Raw genomic sequence first — 24,592 nt, forward strand, 5'->3', positions numbered from 1 at the left:
CCCAAGTAGCTGGGACTACAGGCATGTGCCACCATGCCCAGCTAGTTTTTTTGTATTTTTAGTAAAGACGGGTTTTCACCATGTTGGCCAGGATGGTCTCGATCTCCTGACCTTGTGATCCACCTGCCTCGGACTCCCAAAGTGCTGGGATGTCAGGCGAGAGCCACTGTGCCTGGCCACAAATAAAGCTTTTATGAATATTTTTCTGTATGTTTTTGTGTGGACATTAGTTTTCTGAATTTTATTCTCAGCATTCAATAAAGAGGATCACCTGGAACTAGAAACTACATTAGGTATTTTAGCAGGAAGTGTTTAATATAGGAAATTGTTCAAACAGTTGTGGGAGAAGTGAAAAAATGAAAGAAAAACATTGAGGTAATACAGAAGTGATAATTGCAAGGACCAGCTTCTACTTTTTAGACTGTACGAACAAAGGGAAGTGGTTAGGATTATCAGAACCTTTAAGTCTGGAGGGATAGTCTTGCAGAGATGTGACACAGAGAAAAAGTTGCTGCCTGCTGGCATTAAGCTTTCTACACCCAGAACTACCATGGTCAGTATAACAACAAAGAACCTACCTTAGGACCCGCCTGGAATGAGGCCTAAACCTCTGAACTGAAAGGGCCATCTAGCTGGTGAGTACTTCTGGAACTCAGAGAAAGGATCTCTGAAGAGTTGAGGCTCAGCTGGAGGGGGTCACTCTTCATCTGCCGTTGTTATCTCAGAAGCTTAAAGGAAATGCTTTGTGCAGCTGGGTCTCAGACATCTAGAAGGGAGATTATACACATTGTAACTTATACTCTAATATCCCACTAATCTGTAAAGGAAATGTTGTAGAGTGACACCTCATATAACTAAGAAGTGGGTCATGCATAGCTGGTACAGGTATCTCTGAGGTATCTAGATGAAGCTGTTCCAGGAAGTTTTAAAAGAATCTGTTGAGTAGAACTGACTGTCACTGCCAGAGTTAAGGACTTTTGCTGGGCAGATGCTGATGGAAGGAAACAATATGAAGACAGGAATGTGCAAGTTCTTTCTGTCTTGTTCCTGGCTTCTAATCCTTATCTAATATTCCCACATTGACAAAACCAAATAAAAGTCAGCTGGCAAAGGAGAAATGTAGTTTGCAGCATCCCAGTTCCAGTAGCACAAAACAGTATAGAAAGGTGGATTTAAGAGAAATAATAGGTTGTTAAGTGGCATGCTGATAAAAATCCTCTTTTTGCTTTTGAGGAATTATCCACCACATGAGTGGAAGATCTCCTTCAAATAATCTGTAAAGACCAGATACTTAATTGCTTCTTCCATCCTATAGTCTCCCATCTTGTTGACTCCCCTTAGTTAGCATATGGACCATACGAATTAGGCCTAACCTATCAGACTGTTGTGCTATCCTTCTCTATCCCCACCCCCTTCACCTTGTTTTCCTCTCCTGCCTTACTTTGATTCTGTAACCGGACCAATACAGAGAATTAAGAGACAGGAAGTTTTTCTTCTGATACTGCTGGCAGCAGGAGTATGAAGTTTCCAGTAGCAGCAGTGCCAGCAGAGCCTTACAAGGTCCAGAAATGGAAGCAGTCCTGTCTATACAAATGGTACCTGTGGTGCAATCCCAGCAGGGGTTTTGTTGCCTAGTCTACCCTGGCTCCTTTCCATTTTCTGATCTCAGTTCTTTGTATTTCTTAGCAATGTGAACTGCCTAATACCTTCTAAATGAATTCCTTTTCTTCTTAAGTGAGCAAGAATCAATTTTTGTGGCTTATAATTTAGAGTACTGATTGAGTCATCTTGTTTGAACCTAAGAGGATTTATTTAACTGTCTTGTTGAGTAAAGAAATTTTAATACTTTGCGTTTATTAAAACAAAAAAGAGAGATGCTAGATTTAGACAATTTTAAGTTTTTCGCCTTCACAAGTGTTTGGCAGGATATCTGGAAATTATGAGTTATCCTACTGTCAGTGTAGAATAGGGTCAAATCTCCATTGTGTTGGTGGGGCTAGGTGTCTATAACTCATACAGAAAAATCAGCCAACCATTTTTCTAACTGGTAGAACCTGGTAAAGTTACTTGATATAACCAGTGCTATTAGAAAATAAGTTCAAAACTTAAAAAGAGGAGAGAGTTAGAGACAGGGATCTCAAAATTGTATATATAAACTTTACCCAAGTTTCTGGTTGATTTCTGAACCACATATGTGTTCACCTGACTGGGAGTAGCCTGAACCATGATCTCGGTCACTTTCTATCATGGCAGAGATGTGAGAGAGCTCAAACTCCATTGAAGAAAACCTGCCATCATTTTATCTATAGGAACCAGGCAAAAGAACCTAGTAAGGAGATAATCCTAAATTAGAGTGCCAGAGAAAAAGAACCTAAAATTCTGATTATAAAACTCTGGGCCAGCTGCAGTGGTGCACACCTGTAGTCCCAGCACTTTGGGAGGTTGAGGCAGGTGGGTGGTGTGAGTCCAGGAGCCTGAGACCAGTGCCTGGGCAGTATGGCAAGACCTTGTTTCTACAAAAAATGCAAAAATTATCCAGATGTGATGGCATGCACCTGTGCTCCCAGCTACTCCAGGAGGCAAAGGTTGCAGTGAGCCAAGATCTCACCACTCTGGCTTGGGTGTCACACACACACACACACACACACATTCTCTCTCTCCCTCCCTCCCTCCCTCTCTCTCTCTCTCTCTCTCTCTCTCTCTCTCTCTCTCTCTCTCTGCTCAAGTCTTTACCAGACCACCCTGCACAACATAGCAAGTATGGGCCCTAGCCTTCTGGGTGCCAAAAAGGGGAAAGAAGCCTTTAATATTAATACTTTTATTTATCTGCTTCCTTTCACCCCCGTCTCCCATAGCACCCTGTACCCTATTCTGTGTAAGGATGTCTGATTTAATCTCTCCAGAGGGTGGAGAGCGGGCCTCTAATGTTACTGTGTGGCAGTAGGTGAGTAGTCACCAATGCTTGGGATGGCCATGTGGGATTTCAGGGGTCTTGTTGCACCTTTTAATGACTCAATTAATTCTGGTCTCAGCTCCATCCATGCCTTAGCCTCTAGTTCCCTTACTTTTCCAGTGTTGTGTGCTAATTGGCTGGATTTTTTTGTCTTCTCTTTTGTAGATTTTTAATTTTCAGTTTTCTCAGACTTGTGAATCTGACCCAGTTTTCCCATAGAACTGATGTTTATGATTTCTTTTGCATAAACCTAGCAATTGACCCTCCTAGTCTTGAAACTTGGGAAAGTTACGTTTGTCTTATCTGAAGTCCTTTCTCTGGAAGCCATCCATCAGACCTCCAGGGTAGTATCAAAGAACTGGAAACTTACAGATCACTGCACCTGGGCAATGAGTTGCCAGAACTCTTACCTGTCATAAGTGCCTAACCAACCACCTACTTCCTGTTGAGCAACTCCTTTTCCTTACCCCCCCAAATTCTTGTTTCCACACATGGTTATATGTCTTCCTGCTCTGTAGACCCCTAATTTTAGTCAGTCAGGGAGATAGATTTGAGAATGACTTCCCATCTCCTCAACTGTAGCACCCTATTAAAGCCTTCTTCCCTAGCAGTAATCGTCTCAGTGATTGGCCTGCTGTGCTGTGAGCAGCAGGACCTAGTCAAACCCCTGGTATTTTGGTAACACCTGTTAAGTCGTTTACCACATTCTAACTGTGAATTTTGGTGATAAGTTTTTTTGTTTTTCTTTTGGACATTTATATCTCTTTTGTTCCTGTAAGGTTATTTTGGTAGGGAGTAGATATAAGTGCCATGTATTCATTCACCTTTTGAAATTTTTTTGTCCTTAACAATGAATGTTACATGAGAAAATATGCAACCTACCTTTTTATAGATGTCTTTTTCCTGTAGCATGGCATTCTCAGTGGTGGTGATACTTGGTTTTTGAGGAGGGATGAAATCTTAGATAAAACAGTGGTTTATAGCCCCCAAAATTCTAATGGGCAAAAATCTTATCCTTAGTATTTAATTTTGAGGTAGAGGGTGTGGTGATGCAAAAAGCTTGAGAAACAGTGTTCTATTGCATTTCCTTTATTCTTGAAATTAATTAACTTTACAGAATATATATTTGTTTTGATCTTTCTATGTCTGTTTTTCCTGGGCATAGTGTATCTTTCTGTTATATGTGTTACATTCTCACGTTTGAAAGCACCAGCAAAAGTATTTGCTTTATCTCCTTTGATACTCATTATTATATTTCTTTCATTTTGTGCTTTTCTCAAATCTATTTAACATGCCCATGACTTATTTAACCTGGCTTTTTGTTGCTGCTTCCCACATTTTTAACTGTTTCTTTTTTCTTAGCTCTATCTTTTCATCACTTGTCTTTTCATCATTTGTCACCTTAATTCTTTAAACTTTTTAGTCTTTTTTTCCTTTAGATCGGGGTCCCCAAACCCCGGGCCATGGACCAGTACCAATCCATGGCCTGATAGGAACTGGGCTGCACAGCCGGAGGTGAGTGGTGGGCAAGCCAGCATTACCTCCTGAGCTCTGCCTCCTGTCAGATCATCAGCAGCATTAGATTCTCATAGGAGTGCGAACCCTATCTTGAACTGTGTATACAAGGGATCTAGGTTACACACTTTTTATGAGAATCTAATGCCTGATTATCGGAGGTGGAACAGTTTCATCCCGACACCATCTCCCCAACCTGTCTGTGGAAAAATTGTCTTCCATGAAACCGGTCCCTGGTACCAAAAAGTTTGTAGACTGCTGCCTTAGATCATATATTTATCACCTCTCAATGTTTTCCATTTAATTTTGGCTTCTATCCTACATTTATTTCATTCTAATAATTACCTGTCAGCACAAGACAAGGAGGATGAGACCAGTGAGGGACTTACCTCAATCACAAAATTAAAGGAAGCAAGAAAAACCTCAATAATCAAGATAAATATTTCATTTCAATATTTTTTACAAGACTAAATTACTGTATATGAGCAAAATAGCAACAATTTATATAAAGACAGGATCAGTTGTCATTGAATGAAGCAATCTGTTATAAGTTTGGGGAACATATGTGTGTATAATATAGTGATGTGAGCTTTATTGTATAACATATCCTCTTAACCAAATCAGTCATTTCCTTTGCCCTTTAGACTCATCTCTCATTTTTTTTCACTTTGTTGAGATTTAAAACTTCTGTGTTATTCACAGACTTTCTACATCACTTAAAATTCATGCTTTTCGCTTCTACACCACCTATGCTTCAGATCACTCATGGTGGAAATGGCTCCCTTGTTTGTATAGGAAGGTGTTTGCCAGAGAAAATGGTGAATTATGAGCTATATGTTCTTTTATTTTTCTAAAACTTTAATAAGGATGTTTAACACAATACAAAATGTAAAACATTCTCAGAACTACTGGCTGAAAATTTAATGGGAATGATCATGCAGTAAAAGTTTAAAACTCCTGGGCTACTTGAAGCAGTAGACTGATCATCTGTTTTACTTTCTTTACTTGGTTCTTTAGATCAGCATTCCCCTGTCTTTTGGCACCAGGAACCAGTTACATGGAAGACAATTTTTCCATGGAATGGGTGGTGGGGATTGGTTTTGGGATGATACTCTTCCACCTCAGATCATCAGGCATTAGATTCTAATAAGGAGCGCACAACCTAGATCCTTTGCATACGCAGTTCATTGTAGGGTTCCTGCTCCTATGAGGATCTGATGCGGCTGCTGATCTGACAGGAGGCAGAGCTGAGGTGGTAATGCTTGCTTGCCTTCTGCTTAATCTCCTGCTGTGCAGCCCCAGGTTTCTAACAGCCCATGGACTGGTACCAGTTTGTGACGCACAGTTTGGGGACCCCTGCTTTACATAGCATATATGTTTCATTTTCTCCAAGAAGCTATTCTTAATAATTAGACTTGATTCTTAAATTCCTGAATATTTAGAATTTAGTTAAATTTATGATCATTATTTTCTTTATGAATGTTGGACATCATCACTTACGTCTTTCTGTAATTATAATTACTGAAGCAGGATATATATTGTCTTGTTTTTCCCTTTTGCTTCTTTCTAACACACTCTACCTCTCACTGTAGTCTTATTGCGCAACATATGCTGATTCAGGAAATACTTACCTGAATCCTTTAATCAGTCTGAACTGTGATTTCTTGTCTTAATCTTAAAAGAGAAATTTTTTCATAGCCTAGAGAAGATTGTAGAGTTAGTTTGTATTGTTTTTGCTAAATAAACTGATGACATAAAAGATGGATTTTGTTAAGGGAGGGAGAGAATAAAAAGTAAACCCTGGGAGGAGTACAAGCAATTCTGTTGAACAAATAAGTTTTTTTGTTTTGTTGCCCAGAGCAGATTCTTTTCTCCCAAGCTTAAGAACCTTTTCAGGAAAAGATGTTGATTGACTCTCCCAGTGGAAAAAGAGGTGGTAAATGTGATGTATTCCTGTCATATTTTAATTCATTTATTGAAATTAAAAACAAGGATGTAAAACACTCATTTTACATATTCTTAAGAAGAGTCAGGAGCACTGAATCAAAAAGTTGACGTTTTCACTAAATGTTTACACCTTAGTGCAGAGTTTCTCTAGGTAGTTCACATAGATCTTATGTGATATTCATTTTATTTTTTCCTTTAGCTGGAAGTGCTCCTGGTAGTTACTGTCAAAGACATGTAAAAGCCTAGAGGTTAATTTTAAATACTTAAAGGACAATGTTAACATTATTTTTATCTTGCTTTGTTAAATTTCATAAAATTTGATAAATGACATCAAGAAGACTTCATAAAATAAAATTATTAAAAATGGGAATTTACTTTTGAATAACGGAGTAAGAAAAATATAGTAAATATCTATTCTAAAACTTATTTTGGCTTTTTACAAAAAAATATGCAGTTGGCTGGGCACAAGTAGCTGGTGCTTGTAACCCCAGTAACATGAGAGGCCAAAGTGGGAGGGCTGTTTGAGGCCAGGAGTTTGAGACTAGCCTGGGCAAACAAAGCAAGACTCCATCTTTTAAAAAATAAAAATAAAAATTAGCAGGGCATGGTGGTGTGTGCCAGTAGTCCCAGTTACTTGAGAGGCATGAGGATCACTTGATCCCAGGAGGTCAAGGCTGCAGTGAGCCTATGATCATACCATTGCACTCCAGCCTAGGCAGTAAAGCAAGACCCTCATCTCTAAAATAAATAAAAATAAAAGGTATCCGTTTGGTGGTGTTCTCACTAGTCAACTCAAAACATTTGATGAAAAATCTCAGCTCTGTTTTAGAAATAGATGTTTGTAGCGTATGTGACAACTCATTTGTAAGAGTTGTGAGTGAAATTTGGCTTTCCTTAACTGTGCCTCTATGCATTCTTATCTGAGACATCTTCAGTTAAGTCATTTGAGTAGAAAAATTAAAAGTAACAAGTCTCCCACCAGCACAGAATGAGCATGTTCATGTTTTGGCTTTGGGGCGTAGCACTTCTGAGGATATAATTAGCTTTGTTTTTCATTTTCTACTTTTTCTCCACAGCCTCATGATTTTGATGAATGTCGATTTGATATTAGTGTAAATGATAGTGTTTGGTATCTTCGTGCTCAGGATCCAGATCATAGACAGCAATGGATAGATGCCATTGAACAGCACAAGGTAAGATCCCTAATGTTTACCTGTCCATGGAGGACTAGGTAAGAGATTGTTGACACTGCCTTAAAAAAATTGACATGTGGCATTAGTTACTGAAACATTGAACACGATTTGGGTGGTAAAAATTAAAGCAGTTCATATGTAAATTTTTTGAAATAATTTTATTTTTAACACTTTAGTTGTACTAAGGATAGTTGCTATGATAAATATTTTTTTGGCTGAGCACAGCAGCTCATGCCTGTAATCCCAATACTTTGGGAGGCCCAGGCGGGTGGATCAGGAGGTCAGGAATTCGAGACTAGCCTGGGCAACATGGTGAAACCGCCCCTCTACTAAAAATACAAAATTTAGCCAGGTGTCGTGGCACATGTCTGTAAATCCCAGCTACTCAGGCAGCTGAGGCAGTGGAATTGCTTGAACATGGGAGGTGGAGGTTGTAGTGAGCCCAGATCAAGCTATTGCCCTCTAGCCTAGGCAACAGAGCGAGTCTCTGTCTCATTGAAGAAAAAAAAAAAAAAAAGATAAATATTTTTCATTGTTAATTAAAACAAAAATATCCCCTTTTTCATAAAACATATTTTGATTTTTCATTTAGGATTTGATTCATAATAAATACCTTTTTTATGATCTAAAGAAAAGGATTTTTGAAATAACATTGGATTATAAAACCCTAACTTGTAAAAGCGACTTTTGTAATAACTATTTGGGTAAATTCTTAGTACAAACATTTGTAAATCAGTTAATCTTTGTAAATGTGAAGCTATCTAATGATAAACCTATAGAAAGCCTTTTTTATGTAAATATATAAGGTACATTTATATAATTTAAGGCTAGTCTTTGCCTTTTGTTAATAAATATTAAGCAGACTAAAGAAATATATATTACTAAATCTGCCTTATTAGCTAATTCAATAATATCATGATAAAACAAAGAACAGACAAAGTTCTAAATCCACCATGTCATTCTTAAGTATGACTTAAAAGAAGTTTTGCTTGTTTATATACTTGCCTGTACTTGTTCGTTTGAGTTTCACAAAGTTGTAGTTGAAACACCTGTTTTGGTTATTTTTAACAGTCACAAAACACACACACATACACCCAAGAAAAACTAGTCTGGCCTGAGATTTCACAATTACATACTTCTTGATATCAATCATGTTACCTTTGTTGCTTGGTTTATTGATTAAGATTTCCCCCAGCTTCCCATATTTAAAAATAAAAATGAAAAGGCCGGGCGCGGTGGCTCATGCCTGTAATCCAAGCACTTTGGAGGCCAAGGCGGGCGGATCACCTGAGGTCAGGAGTTCAAGACCAGCCTGACCAACATGGTGAAACCCCCTCTTTAAAAAAAAAAAAAAAAAAAAAAAAAAAAAAAAAAGATTTCCCCCAGCCTAAACAAAATTGACTGTGTTACCTTTCTGTTTTTCTTTGTTTTAGCCTTAGGACTATATATTTAAACTTTAGTATTAAATGTTTAAAACATTTTCTAAGTCTTAGTTATCTTGGTCACGTGACTTCAGAGAAGTCTAAACATGGAAAAACAATTATTATTTTTCTATTATTTAAGAGAGATATGAGCTAGTATTTCAAAAATCTCAATGCTTTGGAGCCAGGCCTTACATGCAACAGTAGCTGCCATGTATGACATGTGTGAGCTTGGCCATGGTAATTAACCTCTTCTTAGTGTTTATTCTCAGCTGCCAATGTTGGTACTTTGCTCAAAGTTGTTGTAAGATATAAATGAGATAACATGCAAAGTTACTTACCAGAATGACTGATACATTTTCCCACTTATGGCATATAGGGAAAAGCAAGAGGTTTGGAGTCCCAACTAAATTCACTAAATTATACCATCTTGTTTCAGATGAAGAGTTTTGCATTAGGTGAGAGTAGCTAAATGTGCATATAAGGAGAACAGCCTGTTTCATGTTATTTAATCAGGGCTGGCCGTCTCACTGGTGATTAAAGATGTTATTAAGTAGAATTAATTTCTGTATTTCTAACTGAGATGACCTTTAAGGGCGATTTTAATCAGTTGATTTAAATTACAGGGCTAGTTTTTTTCTGTTTTAATTAAACATATTTTATTTTGTTCACTTTTCTCAGTAAAGTTCAATGACAGTTCCTTTGCAAGGTTCCTGTTTTGTGTTTTTTTCCTTTAGTGAAGATTATGCATGAAGCATCTATTTCTCGTATACTATTGATTTATTTACATCTTTGAACGATGGATAGATTTAATCTTTGGGTTTCCTCAGAACAGTGAGACTTAAGCTGAGATAATAAATTTCCAGTGATTTTAAGTTCTTGAAAAAAATATTCAACTGCAGGGTTGTTACACATTGTACAGTCTTGCTCTTTCTTTCTTTTTTTTTTTTTTTTTTTGAGATGAGGTCACTCTGTCACCTAGCATGGAGTAAGATCTCAGCTCTCTTCAAGCCTCTGCCTCCTGGGCTCAAGTGATCCTCTCACCTTAGCCTCCCAAGTAGATGGACTACAGGCACATGCCACCATGCCTAACTAATTAATTTTTTGTATTTTTGGTAGAAACAGGGTTTCACCATGTTACGCAGGCTGATCTTGAACGCCTGAGCTCAAGTGATCTGCCGGAGTTGGCTTCCCAAAGTCCTGGGATTACAGGCATGAGTCTCCGCACCCAGACACCCTTTCTTATTTTTAAAGACAGTTTATTCGTAGACAAGGAGAAATTATTAATTGTTGTTGTTAATGTTATTTAACATACTAAAGTAAAATATGTATGTATGCCAACTGAGCAGCCTATCAGTGAATATTTAAGTGAATTTATATTTAGAATATGAATTCTAAATTTTTGAGCTATTAACATGTAAGAGGGAGAAATGTCAAATGTTATCACCAAACACAATTGGTTTTTTTTCTCTCATAGACCAGGGCTAGTGAGATGTTTCTTGATTCGTTCTTCAGTATCATTAAGTCAATACTGTAGAAGCTAAGTTTAGTAATTTTACTATTTAAGTATGCATCATTGTCTTGATATTGTCTGTAAAACTGTACAGGCATAATAATGATAATGGTAGGAGCTATCACTTATAGAAGATCACCAAGAACTAATTATTGTATTAAGTGTTTTATGTGTTTTATTTTCTCCCTACTATCCTGAAAAATAAAGGACATATTATTTTGCAGGAGAGGAAACTGAGATTTAAATTAAAATTAAGTAATTTGCCTAAGACTGTGCTGTCTTTTAGTTCAGGATTTCTGAGAATTCAATTTTGTGTTAATCCTCTTGTCTATCTGTTACCATTAATAAACCAGTTGTTTATAAACAATTCCCATGAGCTAACCTCCTGCAAATTAAGAGTGTATCATCTGAGTTCTATACTACTATACCAAGATAAATACGAACTTATTTTTCTTTTTTGCCTATGGATTGTCAAAAAGGACAGTGTACTGTATTATATTGGTAACTGTTTCAGTACTGGATTCTGAAGTCTGGCAAATGTGGATTTGAATCCTGGCACTACTGTGTATTAGATTAGTACAAAAGTAACTGAAGTTTTAAACCATGATTTTTTTAATCATTTTAACTAGGCTCAAACACATCTTTATTATTCGTAACAGGAACCATTGCAATCAACACATTTTTGCCAATAAGAAATAAGTTTGATTATTTCTGTAGCATAAAACTCCATGATTCGGATTCTATGAACTCTTGGAAAGCATTTTCTGCATCCTGATGGTTGTGGAAGCATTTTCCCTGCGAAAAAGTTGTCGAGATGCTTGAAGAAGGAACTAGGAGTCAGTTGGCAAGAGGTCAGGTGAATATGATGATGAGGCAAAACTTCGTAGCCCAATTCATTCAACTTTTGAAACGTTGGTTGTGCAACGTGCAGTCAGATGTTGTGGGGAAGAATTGGGCCCTTTCTGTTGACTAGAAGCAGCTGCAGGCATTGCAGTTTTCTGTGCATCTCATCGATTTGCTAAGCATACTTTTCAGATGTAATGGTTTCACTGGGATTCAGAAGGCTGTAGTGGATCAGACCAGCAGCAAATCACCACACAGTGACCATGACCTTTTTTTGGTGCAAATTTGGCTTTGAGAAGTGCTTTGGAACTTTTTCTTGGTCCAACCACTGAGCTAGTCGTCACCAGTTGCTGTATAAAATCCAATTTTTCTTCACACATAACAATCTGATCAAGACCTGGTTCTTTGTTGTTACATAGAATAAGAGAAGATGACTGACATTTCAGAACTACAGTTTTTTTTTTTTTTATTTTCACTCAGTTCATGAGGCACCCGCTCATCAAGTTTTTTCACCTTTCCAATTTGCTTCAAATCCTGAACAACTATAGAATGGTCAACATTGAGTTATTTGGCAACTTCTAGCGTAGTTGTAAGAGGATCAGCTTCCATGATTGCTCTTAGTTGGTCGTTGTCGACATCTGATGGCCAGCCACTGTGCTCCTCATCTTCCAGGCTCTCATCTCCTTTGCACACTTCCTGAACCACCTCTGCAGTGGACTTTCATTAGCACTGGGCCAAATGCATCATTGATGTTGCAAGTTGTCTCCGCTGCTTTAAGACCCATTTTGTACTCAAATAAGAAAATCACTTGACTTTACTTTATTTGCTTTTTGTCTAACATCATTTTCATAGTCTAAAATAAACACATAAACAGCAGTACTAAGTCATTAGCAAAAATAAAAGCAAGAAATGCACATTAAAATGATTTATAATGTAACCACATTTATTTAAGAATGTATTCCATTATCAAATGGCAAATTTCAACAATGCAAAAACTTTAATTGCATTTGCACCAACCTAATACTAGCTGAGTGGCCTTGGTAAGTTATTTTAAGGAGGAAAAATTGATAGTTAATGGTATATGTTACCATACCCTCACCCCCTCACACCCTAACAAAAACAAGCAAACAAAATAACCTATCCATGATAAACCAAGAGTATTGTACTTTGTGGTTAGCCTGGGCACCAACATTCCAGCTTATTCAGTTCATTTAGTTACTTCATCAGTGTACCACTTGACATTGGTAGTACACTTGACGTTAGTAGTTCTGATGCCATTAGATGGGCTTTTAATGCCTTTTCTTGTTGTTGGGCTTTTGTTAGGGCTTAGCTGGCAGATTTTAGTTATTTTCAACATCAGGAAGAAGAGGGTTGGGGGTTTCATTTCTTTCCTTCTCTGGAGACTCTTATATTGATTATAAGTTCTTTGTATTGATGTATTTCACACATGCACATTCACACACTCTCAACTTGCTCATACATACATTACACGTGTGCAAACAAAAGGAGTTTTATTTTACAGGACTTCTAGACAATAATGATGATGATGTGAAGATAGCTAACATTGTTGAGGATTAATATATGCCTAATATGATAAGCTCTTTGTATATATTATCTCATTTTTTCCTCACTATCATGAGGTTAGCATTATTATCCTATTTTTACAGATTAAAAATTGGGGCACAGAGAGGTTAAATAACTTGTCCAAGGTTAGTTAGCAAAGTAGCCAGCATTCAGACCTAGGTCTTTCTGACCCAAGAACCAGGGCTTTTGGCCAGCAAACAATTCTGTGCTTTAAGTATGTATTTCTGTGAATTATGTTTTGTTGATATAAATAATGGGCTTCTTGAATCACAGTATTCTCATATTTTCTGTTTATTCCTCATATCTATATTATTTAGACCATAGCTTCTTAAAGACTCAGATATATTCTAATTAAACTTCTTTGTAGGAATCAGCAAAGCATTGGTTATACAAGTTTTGTTGCTTTGCTGTGATGAAATATTTCCCCCATGCTCTGTCAGAGTGTTTGATTTGCTACTTTTTTTTTAATTTCAGGAGCAATTTCTACTTACTTGACACTTTCATTTCTTTTGTCTTAAATTTGACTTAAGCTTAGGAAAGTTTTAAAGTAGCTGGGTAGCAGAATTATTAATTTTTAGTAGTTTTTAAATATCAAGGTCATATAAAGTCATATTAGTGTATGCCATTTTAAATCAATATTAGATTTTAATAGATATCCTTTCTTGTCTGCTTTATAAATTATATAAAACTTAGCTTTGCATTTGAATATGGCTTAATTAGAAAGTGTTTAAGAATGCAAATATAACATTATTTTGAGTGTACACTTCATATAATTAATTTCATGGGTGTATTAGAACCAAGTCTCCATTTACCTATTAGCATCATATGATGGTGACAGAGGATCAAATTTTACGTCCTACCTACATTCAAGAGTTTTAAATCTTGAGGGAAGTATAAATACATGGTTCTCACAGTGGTCAGGGCTCTGCCATTTTCTCATATAAGTTGTAGAAAAATCAGTACATAGAATCACAACTGACCTTTATTACCCAGCAAAGAAACTTCATGTTGTCTCTGGATGTTTCAGTCATTAAAATCAAGAATTTGGTTCCTAATAATGGGAGTTAACTGTTAAATTGCATGCAGTAGTCCATACATGGTTAAATTTTTTAAAAACGCCTCAAAGTAGATAATATTAAACTACCAGCATTTTTGAGGTTGGTGAAATCAAAGAGGAAAATAAGGTACCAACCAACCCTCTTTAGTTTTAATAGTCATCTAGAATAAAAATAATTCAGTTGTCAAGGGCTTATAAAGTAACTTCGTATTTGTCTGTTTTTCTTGCCTGCAATATTTGAAAACTGGTATCTGAGACGTTAGAAGTTTATTTTGTCAAGGTTATGGATCATGACCCATGACACAGCCCTAGGAGGTCCTGAAAACATGTACCCAAGGTGGTTGGGTTACAGCTTAGGTTATGTTTTAGGAGACATAAAATATCAACAGTGCATGTGAGGCATACATTGGTTGAGTCCAGAAAAGCTGGTAAACTTGGAAGGAGTGGGAAGTTTACAGGGTCATTGATAGATTCAAAGATTTTCTGATTGACCATTTGTTGAAAGAGTTATCTAAAGGCTTAGAATCAACAGAAAGAAGTGTCTGTCTGGATTAAGATAAAGGATTGTGGAGACTAAGGTTCTTTCTTAGGTAGATTAAGTCTCATAGGTGGCTGCCCCAGCAGGGGCAGTAGAGGGCAAATGTTTCTTATACACATCCTTGAAAGGTTCTAGACTCCGTTTCTTCAGTATCAGAAAAAGACCTGAAAAGGGAAAAGTATTCTCTATAGGAAGTAAGTTTCCCCTATAACAGACAGTTTTGTGGGGCCATTTTAAAATATGAAGGAATGTATTTTGGCGTAAAACACTTTGGTTTCTTTCAGGGCCCTACTCTCTGCTATGTGATGTTAATACTAGAGTCAGATTGGAATTTGGTATCTTCCTGCTATGGAGTCTTTTCTGTCAGTCTTAGAATCTCTATTTTAATACTAATGCTGGTCAGCCCAAACCTGAACTCCCAAGGGAGGAGAGACTATAATGAGGCGTGTCTGACCCATCTCCATTCCAGTCATAGTCTGAACTAGTTTTTCAAGTTTAGTTGAGTCCCTTTGGCCAGGAAGAGGATACATTAAGCCGTTTGTGGGGGGTGCCTAGAATTTTATTTTTGGTTTACACCTAAATACTTCAAAAAGTAAATCTTGGAGAAAAAAGAAAGTTTGGTGATTTTTTTTCAGTGGGTTCTTCTGTCTGAGAAGGTAGTTAGCTTTTACCAAGATGGTAAAAGGATTGGAAAGATTGTACGTTGAATAGTGAAGAAAGAAGACACTTAGAAAGTTAATCATATTAACTAATATAGCCAGTCAAAGAGATGTAACTTAGCAAGATACTATGTCAGAAAAATGGGGAGATTCTTACAAATTAATACAAAAAGTTTAGGCAGTTCAGTTAAGGGGAAAAAAGGCAACAGATTTGACTGCTGCTTCATAATAGGATGTCCAATTGGGTAATAAACATAAATAAAGGTACTCCATGCTATTAATCATCAGAGATATGCAAATTTAAACCTCATTGAGATACCACCATGTACCCACCAGAATGGCTTTTAAAAAGCAAACAAAAAAAACCCCACCAAATATTGGTGTGGATGTGGAGCAACAAGTAATCTCGTACAGTGCTGATGGAAGATGTAAATTGTGCACACACTTGGAAAACAATTTTGCAGTATCTACTAAAGCTGAGCATACATGTCCCCTCTGCTCAGATGCATATTGAAAATTTGAAAATCTCACAAGTATTGATGTCATAGGTCCATTCATTTTAATTAAGCTCTTTAGGAATAGAAGCCAACCTGTACTTCCTTGAGAAATGGGAAAATTCCCAGCAACCAAGAAAATTTAGAATACCCTACCTGCAAGGAAAGGTGAAATTGTATAGTTAACTCCAGTGCTCTTTATTGTTAACAAAACTCCAGTCAACTGCCCGCAGCTACAATTAGTGTATCTGTTTCATCCGATTATTTCTTTTCTCTTGTTTGTAATTCCTGTTTATTCATAACTTTTACTTTCCTACCCTATTCTTTGTTTTTGTTTGCTCGGTTTGTCATTTTGCTATTTTTTGATTTCAACTGTTAACTGCCTTAATCTCTTAGCATGTCCCAAAGTAAAAAGAAAAATGTCTGATTACCATTTCACACCACATTACTATTGTTAATTATTTAGTTTTAAAGGAAGTTTAGGCCGGGCGCAGTGGCGCACACCTTTAATCCTAGCACTTTGGGAGGCCGAGGCGAGTGGATCACGAGGTCAGGAGATTGAGACCATCCTGGTCAACATGGTGAAACCCCGTCTCTACTGAAAATACAAAAAAATTAGCTGGGCATGGTGGTACGTGCCTGTAGTCCCAGCTACTTGGTAAGCTGATGCAGGAAAATTGCTTGAACCCAGGAGGCAGATATTGCAGTGAGCCGAGATCGCGCCATTGTACTCCAGCCTGGGTAACAACAGTGATACTCCATCTCAAAAAAAAAAGGGAAGTTTAAAGGAAAGGGTGGGATTGGCAGTTATACAAGTATAATGTCCTGAATACGCATTTTATAATTTTACATAGAGTTTACCAGATTTTCGTATTTTTACAATGCTTACTATGTGTTTGTCACTAACTTAGGTTACGGTTACTAGATTTTCAGCTTATTTCTCTATCCTTTTTTAGTCTGTAATTTGTAAACTATTTAGGTAACAAGTTATAAAAAAAAAAAAAAACAGTTAATGTAGAGTCAACTGTTCCATATAATTCTTACAGAAGGTATTAAAGAAAATGAGGTATATACTGCAAAAGCTATTTCTGTACAATGTCCTAATGTTGTATTTAAATTTTTATTTAATGAAGAGGAAAGATTCTGATAGTCACTGGGACAGATGGGATTCTGCTTTTTTTTTTTTTTTTTTTTTATAGACAGGGTCTTGCTTTGTTGCCCAGGCTGGAGTTCAGTGGCTATTCACAAGCACGATCCCACTACTGATCAGCACAGGAGTTTTGACCTGCTCCATTTCCAACCTGGGTTGGTTCACCCCTCCTTAGACAACCTCGTGGTCCCGCACTCCCCGGAGGTCACCATATTGATGCCGAACTTAGTGCGGACACCCGCTAGGCATAGCACACTACAGCCCAGAACTCCTGGACTCAAGCGATCCTCCAGCCTCAGCCTCCCGAGTAGCTGGGACTACAGGCACGCGACACCGCGCCCAACAGATTCTGCTTTTTTCTATATTTAATATGGAAAACTAATGGTGGGAGACACGGCTTACACATAATGACAGCAATAGAAACTGTTGTCTAATTTTACTTGCTGAGTATATTGGACATTAGCTGGGGGAAAATGTTTCCCAAAGTCAACACAGAACTGCTCTTTTTCATCAAATGAATCTTTTTAACCAATCACTTAAAAGTATGGTGCTTGGCCAGGCACAGTGGCTTATGCCTGTAATCCCAGCACTTAGGGAGGTCAAGGCGGGCGGATCACCTGAGGTCAGGAGTTTGAGACCAGCTTGACCAACATGGAGAAACCCTGTCTACTAAAACTACAAAATTAGCCAGGCATGGTGGCACATGCCTATAATCCCAGCTACTCAGGAGGCTGAGGCAGGAAAATCACTTGAACCCAGGAGGCAAAGGTTGCAGTTAGCCAAGATCACACCATTGTTCTCTATCCTGGGCAACAAGAGCAAACTCCATATCAAAAAAAAAAAAAAAAAAAAAAAAAAAGTATCGTGCTTATATTATCTTTATTTCTCGGTACATATTCTCAGCTTGTCTGGTACTGAGAATGAAAAACAACATTGGGGTAGGAATAATAAATACAGGAAGCAAAGTAAATTAGTATCCCACAGGTTAAAATATTATCCTAGCTGAAAACATTTGTGTCATTTTTCAGTCACACAGAAAGGCCATGTACTTCATAGGCAAATAATGATTAATACAGAAATGGTTATATCACTTTTCAGTTCTTAGCCCTTGTTCTTTTTAATAGTACTCCCCTGATCTGTAGAGGGCTAGAAGGAATAATTCAGCACTTTCATGAATTATTTAATTCTCATAGAAGCCCCCATTTTACATAAAAATGAAATTGAATGGATTATGAGAACATTGATTGGTAAGTGGTAGGTAACATTATTATTTCAAGAACAGCAACCTAAAATACTCATACAGTTAGCTCTAACAGTGCTTATCAAGTCTTAAAACTATTCCTGCACCGGGCGCGGTGGCTCAAGCCTGTAATCCCAGCACTTTGGGAGGCCGAGGCGGGTGGATCACGAGGTCAACAGATCAAGACCATCCTGGTCAACATGGTGAAACCCCGTCTCTACTAAAAATACAAAAAATCAGCTGGGCATGGTGGCACGTGCCTGTAATCCCAGCTACTCAGGAGGCTGAGGCAGGAGAATTGCCTGAACCCAGGAGGCAGAGGTTGTGGTGAGCTGAGATCACGCCATTGCAATCCAGCCTGGGTAACAAGAGCGAAACTCCGTCTCAAAAAAAAAAAAAAAAAAAAACTATTCCTGCAAATTGTTGTATTACATACATTTTATTGACTCCTCAACCATGGTTTTTTAAAGTAATATTTGTTAATGATAAAGTAGGAAAATAAATGCCGGGCATGGTGGCACATGCCTATAGTCCCGTCTACTAGGGAGCCTGAGGCTGGAGGATCGCATGAGCCTGGAGTTTGAGGCTGCAGTGAGCTATGATCGTATTACTGCACTTTAGCCGGGGTAACACAATGAGACCCTGTCTCTTTAACAAAAAAAAAAAAGCAACAACAACAGAAACTACCTTCAGTCTTATAACCCAGACAGTAGTGTATTTTCCTCTTCTGTGTACCTTTTCCTTTAAAAAAAATTATGGATGGAGGTAGGATTTGGGGAATATGGCAGAGCAGGAAGCACCAAGAATCTGTCTTCCCCACCTAGACAACAATTCCACTAGCCAAGTATGTGTGATATTTTTTGGACATATTCCACTAGCCAATTATGACAATAATTCCACTAGTCAAATATGGCTGATACAGCTATTTTCAAACTCTGGAGTCTACTGAAGGCTTGCAAGTTCCAAGGAAGGCGTGAACGGTAAATTGCTGTTAATTTCAGTTAATTTCAGCTCTTAGCACAGTAGTAACTTCCTATACCTCCACCCATCCCAGCCCCATGGCAGGCAGGTGTGCATGTGTTCCTAGAGCAATCTTGTGGGAGCCAGAGTGAGCACAAAGGATCCTGTCCTCCAAATACCAGGGATATATGCTCTCACTGCCAGTTATGACTTTTTATCACAGAAATGCAGACTAAGAGGTGGGTAACCTTTGTTGTTGCAGGTCCCTCCCCTTCTGGCTGAAGTGATTTCCAGGGGACATAAAGGACTGATGCCCTCTTTCTCCTTAATTTTTCTTTTTCCTTTTGGAGCCAGGCATTAAAGACTAGGACATTCATAAACAACTGCATATACAAGAAAAATTAGAAAGTGATGACAGTATGTACTCAGGAAAAGGTGCAGTCCTAGAAGAGACTCTAAGAAGACCTTACCTTTCCACTTCAGGCTGAATCCTTGGCACAGAAGTAGCCTACAACAATAAAAAATAACAATAACAAATAACAAACCCTGAGGAAAAAAAAAAGAACCTGATTTCCAGAGTTACTGCACTAGTAAATTCAAAGCTCTAGTTTTCAACAACAACAAAAAAAAAAAAACAAACACAAGGCATAGAAGGCAACAGGGAAGTGTGGCATTTTCAAGGTAAAAATGTAGATCAACAGAAACTGTGCCTGAAAAAGACTTGATGGCTGATCTTCTAGGCAAAGACTTTAAAGTGACTACCTTAACGGTACTCACATAATTGAAGGAGGATGTGGGGAAAGTTAAGAAAAAGATGAATGAACAAGTAGAAATATCAATGAAATAGAAAACCTGAAAAGAAACCAAAAAGGTATTGTGGAGCTAGAAACTATAGTAACTGAAATGAAAAATTAACTAGAGGGATTCAAAGGCAGATTTGCACAAACAACAATCAGTGAACTTAAATATAGGACAATGGAAATGATTGAGTTTGAAGACAGAAAGATTGAAGTGAACAGAGCCTTAGAGAGCTATGAGACACATCAGGTGGACTTCCATACACATTTTGAGAGCACCAGGAGAAGAGAGAAAGGAGCAGAAAGAATGTTCAAAAAGATAATGGCTAAAAACTTCCCAAATTTGATGAAAGTCATGAATATAAACATGTGAGAAGTTTAACGAACTCCAAATAAGATGAAATCAATGAGATTCACAGATATAATCAATTTTCAAAAGACATATAGAGTATCCTGAAGTCAGTCAGAAGCAGCTCATTGTATAAAAGGAATCCTCAATATAATTATTAACAGATTTCTTATCAGAAACCTCAATATAATTATTAACAGATTTCTTATCAGAAACTTTAGAAGCCAGAAGGTATTGGGCCAATATATTCAAAGCACTAAAAGGAAAAAACTGTCAACCAGGATTCCTATATTTGTGGAGCCAGGCATGGTGGTACTGCATTTGTAATCTCAGCTATTCAAGAGGCTGAGTCACGTGGATCACTTGAGGTGAGGAGTTTGAGACCAGCCTTGGCAACATAGCAATACCCCATCTCAGTAAAAACCCAATTCTATATCTGACAAAAGTGTCCTTCAAAAGGGAAGGAGATAGCAGGTGTGATGGTGTGTGCCTGTAGTCCTGGCTTCTTGGAAGGCTGAGGCAGGAGAATCACTTGAACCCCAGGAGTTCAAATTCAGCCTGGCAAAATAATAAGTCCTTGTATCTTAAAGAAAGAGAAAGAAAAAAAAATTAGTTTTCCAGCAGTAAAAAGTTGGAGTAGGGGAGAGTGAGGGAGAAATTAAAACATGTCCAGATAAACAGAAGCTAAAGGAGTTAGATTTGCTGTCTACCACTAGACCTGCACTGCAAGAACTGCTTAAGGGATCCTCTGAAGTGAAATGTAAGCATACTGAACAACATCTCTAAGCTGTATGAAGAAATAGTAAAAGTCACATGAGCAATTATGAAAGTTAAAATTATTGTAACAACAATTTGTAATTCTACTTTTTGTTTTCTACATGATTAAAAAAATACATGTTTAATAACAATTAATTTAAAAGCTAGTAGTATAGTAACTGGTTTGTAATTGTAGATTTTGTTTTCTGTGTAGTAGACTAATGGATTTAAAAGAATATTTGCTTATTTTTTTGGTCGCACAGAAAGATGTAATTTTGTGACATCAACAATTGAAAGGGGTGAGGACAGAGCTGCAAAAGAGTAGAGTTGTTGTATGTTACCGAAGTTAAGCTAGTGTAAGTTCAGATTATAGTGTTACAACCTCAGGATGTTAAATATGATCCCGATGATAACCACAAAGAAAATAGCTATAGAAATACACCAAAGGAAATAGGAAAAAAATGCAAACATTTCAATATGAAAAATCAACTAAACAGTGATAAACTAGACAGTGATGCAGGAAATGAGGGGCAAAAAATGCTAATAAGGCATATCGAAAATAGCAAAAAGAAGTAAGTTCCTCCTTATCAGTAATTACTTTAAATGTAAATAAATCAAACTCTTCAATTGAAAGAGACTGACAGAATGAATTAAAATACATGATCAGGCCAGGTGCCCCAGCACTTTGGGAGGCCGAAGCAGGTAGATCACAAGGTCAGGAGTTCAAGAACAGCCTGGCCAAGATGATGAAACCCTGTCTCTACTAAAAATACAAAAATTAGCCAGGCATGGTGGCAGGCGCTTGCAATCCCAGCTACTCCAGAGGCTGAGGCAGGAGAATCACTTGAACCCAGGCGGTGGAGGTTGCAAGTGAGACAAGATTGTGCCACTGCACTCCAGCCTGGGTGACAGAAGAAAAAAAAAAAAAAAGAAAAAACAAGATCAACTATACACTGTCTATATTACACTTCAGATCCAAAGACAACAAACAGATTGAAAGTGAAAGAATGGAAGAAAATATTCATGCAAATAGCAAACAAAAGAGAGCAAGGTTAGCTATAGTAATATCAGAGAAAATAGACTTTATGTTAACAAAGGTTTTAAGAAACAATAAGGACATTGTTTAATAAAAGGTTCCCTGCAGCAAGAAGACTGTAATAATGATAAACATTTACATACCTAATGACAGACCATCAAAATATATGAACAAAAACAATTGAAAGGAGAAATAGACAGTTCTACAATAATAATTCAATGCCCTTTTTCAGTAACAGACCAGACAGAATTAAGTATAGAAACAGAGAACTTAACACAGTATACCAACTAGGTAAAAAAGACATATGCAAAACACTGTACCACACTATAATATATACATTTTTCTCAAGTGCACATGAGACGTTTTCTGGGATAGATCATATGTTAGAACACAGATTAAATCTTACTGCATTTTGAAAGACAAATACCATGTAAAGTATCCTCTCTGACCACAGCTGAGTGACTTGAGAAATCAGTAACAGAAGTAAAACTGTGATTTACAGAATCACGGAGGTTAAACAAGTGGTGGATCAAAGAAGAAATTACTAGGGAAATTAGAAAATACTTAGAGTTGAATAAAAACTTAACCAAAACTTTGGGGATACAGTGAAAGCAGTGCTAAGGCGGAAGTATAGCTGTAAACATTTACTTTAGTAAACAAGACCTCAGATCAATGACCTAGCTTTATAAATTAAAAAGGAAAATAATGTAAAGCCAAAGCTAGCAGAAGGAAGGAAATAATAAAGATGTGAACTGAAATCAATAAAATAGAGAATAGAAAAATAACAGAGAAAATCATTGAAACTAAAACCTGATTATTTAAAAAGATCAAGAAGTTTGACAAACCTTTAGCAGAATGGACTAAGGAAAAAAAGAACACTCAAATTACTAACTTCAGGAACTAATGTAGGGATGTTATAGGAGTCCTACCTTATCCACAAGGGGATATGTTCCAAGACCCCCAGTGGATGCCTGAAACACCACAGATGGTACCAAACTCTCCTATATATATAAATCTCCTTTGCTATGCATGCATACTTATAATAAAGTTTATTTTAGAAATTTGGCACAGTAAGAGATTGCCAACAATGACAATAAAATAGAATGATTATAACAGTACACTGTAGTAAAAGTTAAATGAATGTGAGCACATGTGTGTGCTTGCTCTGGCTCTCTTCCTCTCTCTCCCTGCTCTCCCCTCATCTCCCCCTTCCCTCTCTCCCTCCCCTCAAAATGTGTTACTGTACTATACTCACCTATTTTTGGATCAGAATTTCCTACAAGTAACTAAATCTATGTACATCAAACCATGGAAAAGAGGGGATTACTGTACTACTGACTGTGCAAAGTAAAAAGAATTGTAAGGCATTACTATGAAAAATTGTATGCCATAAAATTGGGCAACCTAGATGAAAATGGACAAATTTCTAGAAACACAACTCTGACCAAGACTAAATCAGAAAGACTGGGCACAGTGGCCCTTGCCTGTAATCCCAGCACTTTGGGAGGCAGTGGCGGGTGGATCGCTTGAACCCAGGAGTTTAAGACCAGCTTGGGCAACATAATAAGACCCCGTCTCTACAAAAAATACAAAAATTAGCTGGACATGGTGGTGTATACCTGTAGTCCCAGCTGCTTGAGAGGCTGTGGTGGAAGGATCACTTGAGCCTGGAAAGCAGAGGTTGCAATGAGCTGAGATGATGCCACTGTACTCCAGCCTGAGTGACAGAGTCAAATGAATAGTATAATGAGATACCACCTTAAACCCATTAGGATGGCTACTATCAAATAAATAACAAGTGTTGGCAAGGATGTGAAGAAATTGGAACCCTAGTGCTCTGTTGATAAGAATGTAAAATAGTACAGCCAGTGTGGAAAATAGTACGCAACTTCTGAAAAAAATGAAGAATAGAATTAGCATATGATTTACCACTTCTGGGTATATACCCAAAAGAAATGAAAGAGCAATCTTGAAGAGAGTTATATACCCATCTTCCTGGCATGATTCACAATTACAAAAACATGGAAGCAACCTGTGTATACATAGAAGATGAAATAAAGAAAATGTGATACATCCATTCAATGGAATATCACTCAATCTTAAGAAGAAAGTTCTGCCACATGCTACCAAATGATGAGAACACTATGCTAAGTGAAGCCTGTCATCAAAAGATAAATACTGTATATATTGGGTGCATAGAGTAGTTGAATTCATAGAGACAGAAAGTAGAATGGTGGTTGCCAGGGACTGGGGAGGGATAAATGGGGTGTTGCTGTTGAATGGGCATAGACTTTCAGTTTTGTAAGTTGAAAAAGTTTTGGAGATTGATTATACAATAAATTGGATTGACTTACCACTACTGAACTGCACTCTTAATGGTTAAGATAGTTCCACTGTTTTAAAACATGTAATATATCCTTAGAACAAATACCCACATCCTTAACAATAGTGATACATAGAAATGCATAGTTTGGTGATTTTGTTGTGCAGACATCATAGGGTGAACTTACACAAACCTAGATAGAATAGCGTATTACACACTTAGGCTGTATGATAGAGCATACTGCTCCTAGGCTACAAACCTGTA

At 37.4% G+C, this 24,592-nt stretch overlaps 1 protein-coding gene across 5 annotated transcripts in view; it reads left to right on the forward strand.

The window, feature by feature from the left end:
* The window catches only part of CERT1 (ceramide transporter 1), a 142,136-nt gene that overhangs the window by 44,990 nt on the left and 72,554 nt on the right, over positions 1–24,592 (forward strand). For all 5 annotated transcript variants that reach the window (XM_032278146.1, XM_032278136.1, XM_032278127.1 and 2 more), the window contains exon 3: positions 7,492–7,608. In XM_032278146.1, coding sequence (XP_032134037.1) covers positions 7,492–7,608 — 117 coding nt within the window. The remainder of the gene's footprint in view (positions 1–7,491; positions 7,609–24,592) is intronic.

The sequence above is a fragment of the Sapajus apella genome, unplaced genomic scaffold, assembly GCF_009761245.1.
Source record: "Sapajus apella isolate SASKATOON/1434 unplaced genomic scaffold, GSC_monkey_1.0 scaffold1, whole genome shotgun sequence".
Lineage (NCBI taxonomy): Eukaryota > Metazoa > Chordata > Mammalia > Primates > Cebidae > Sapajus > Sapajus apella.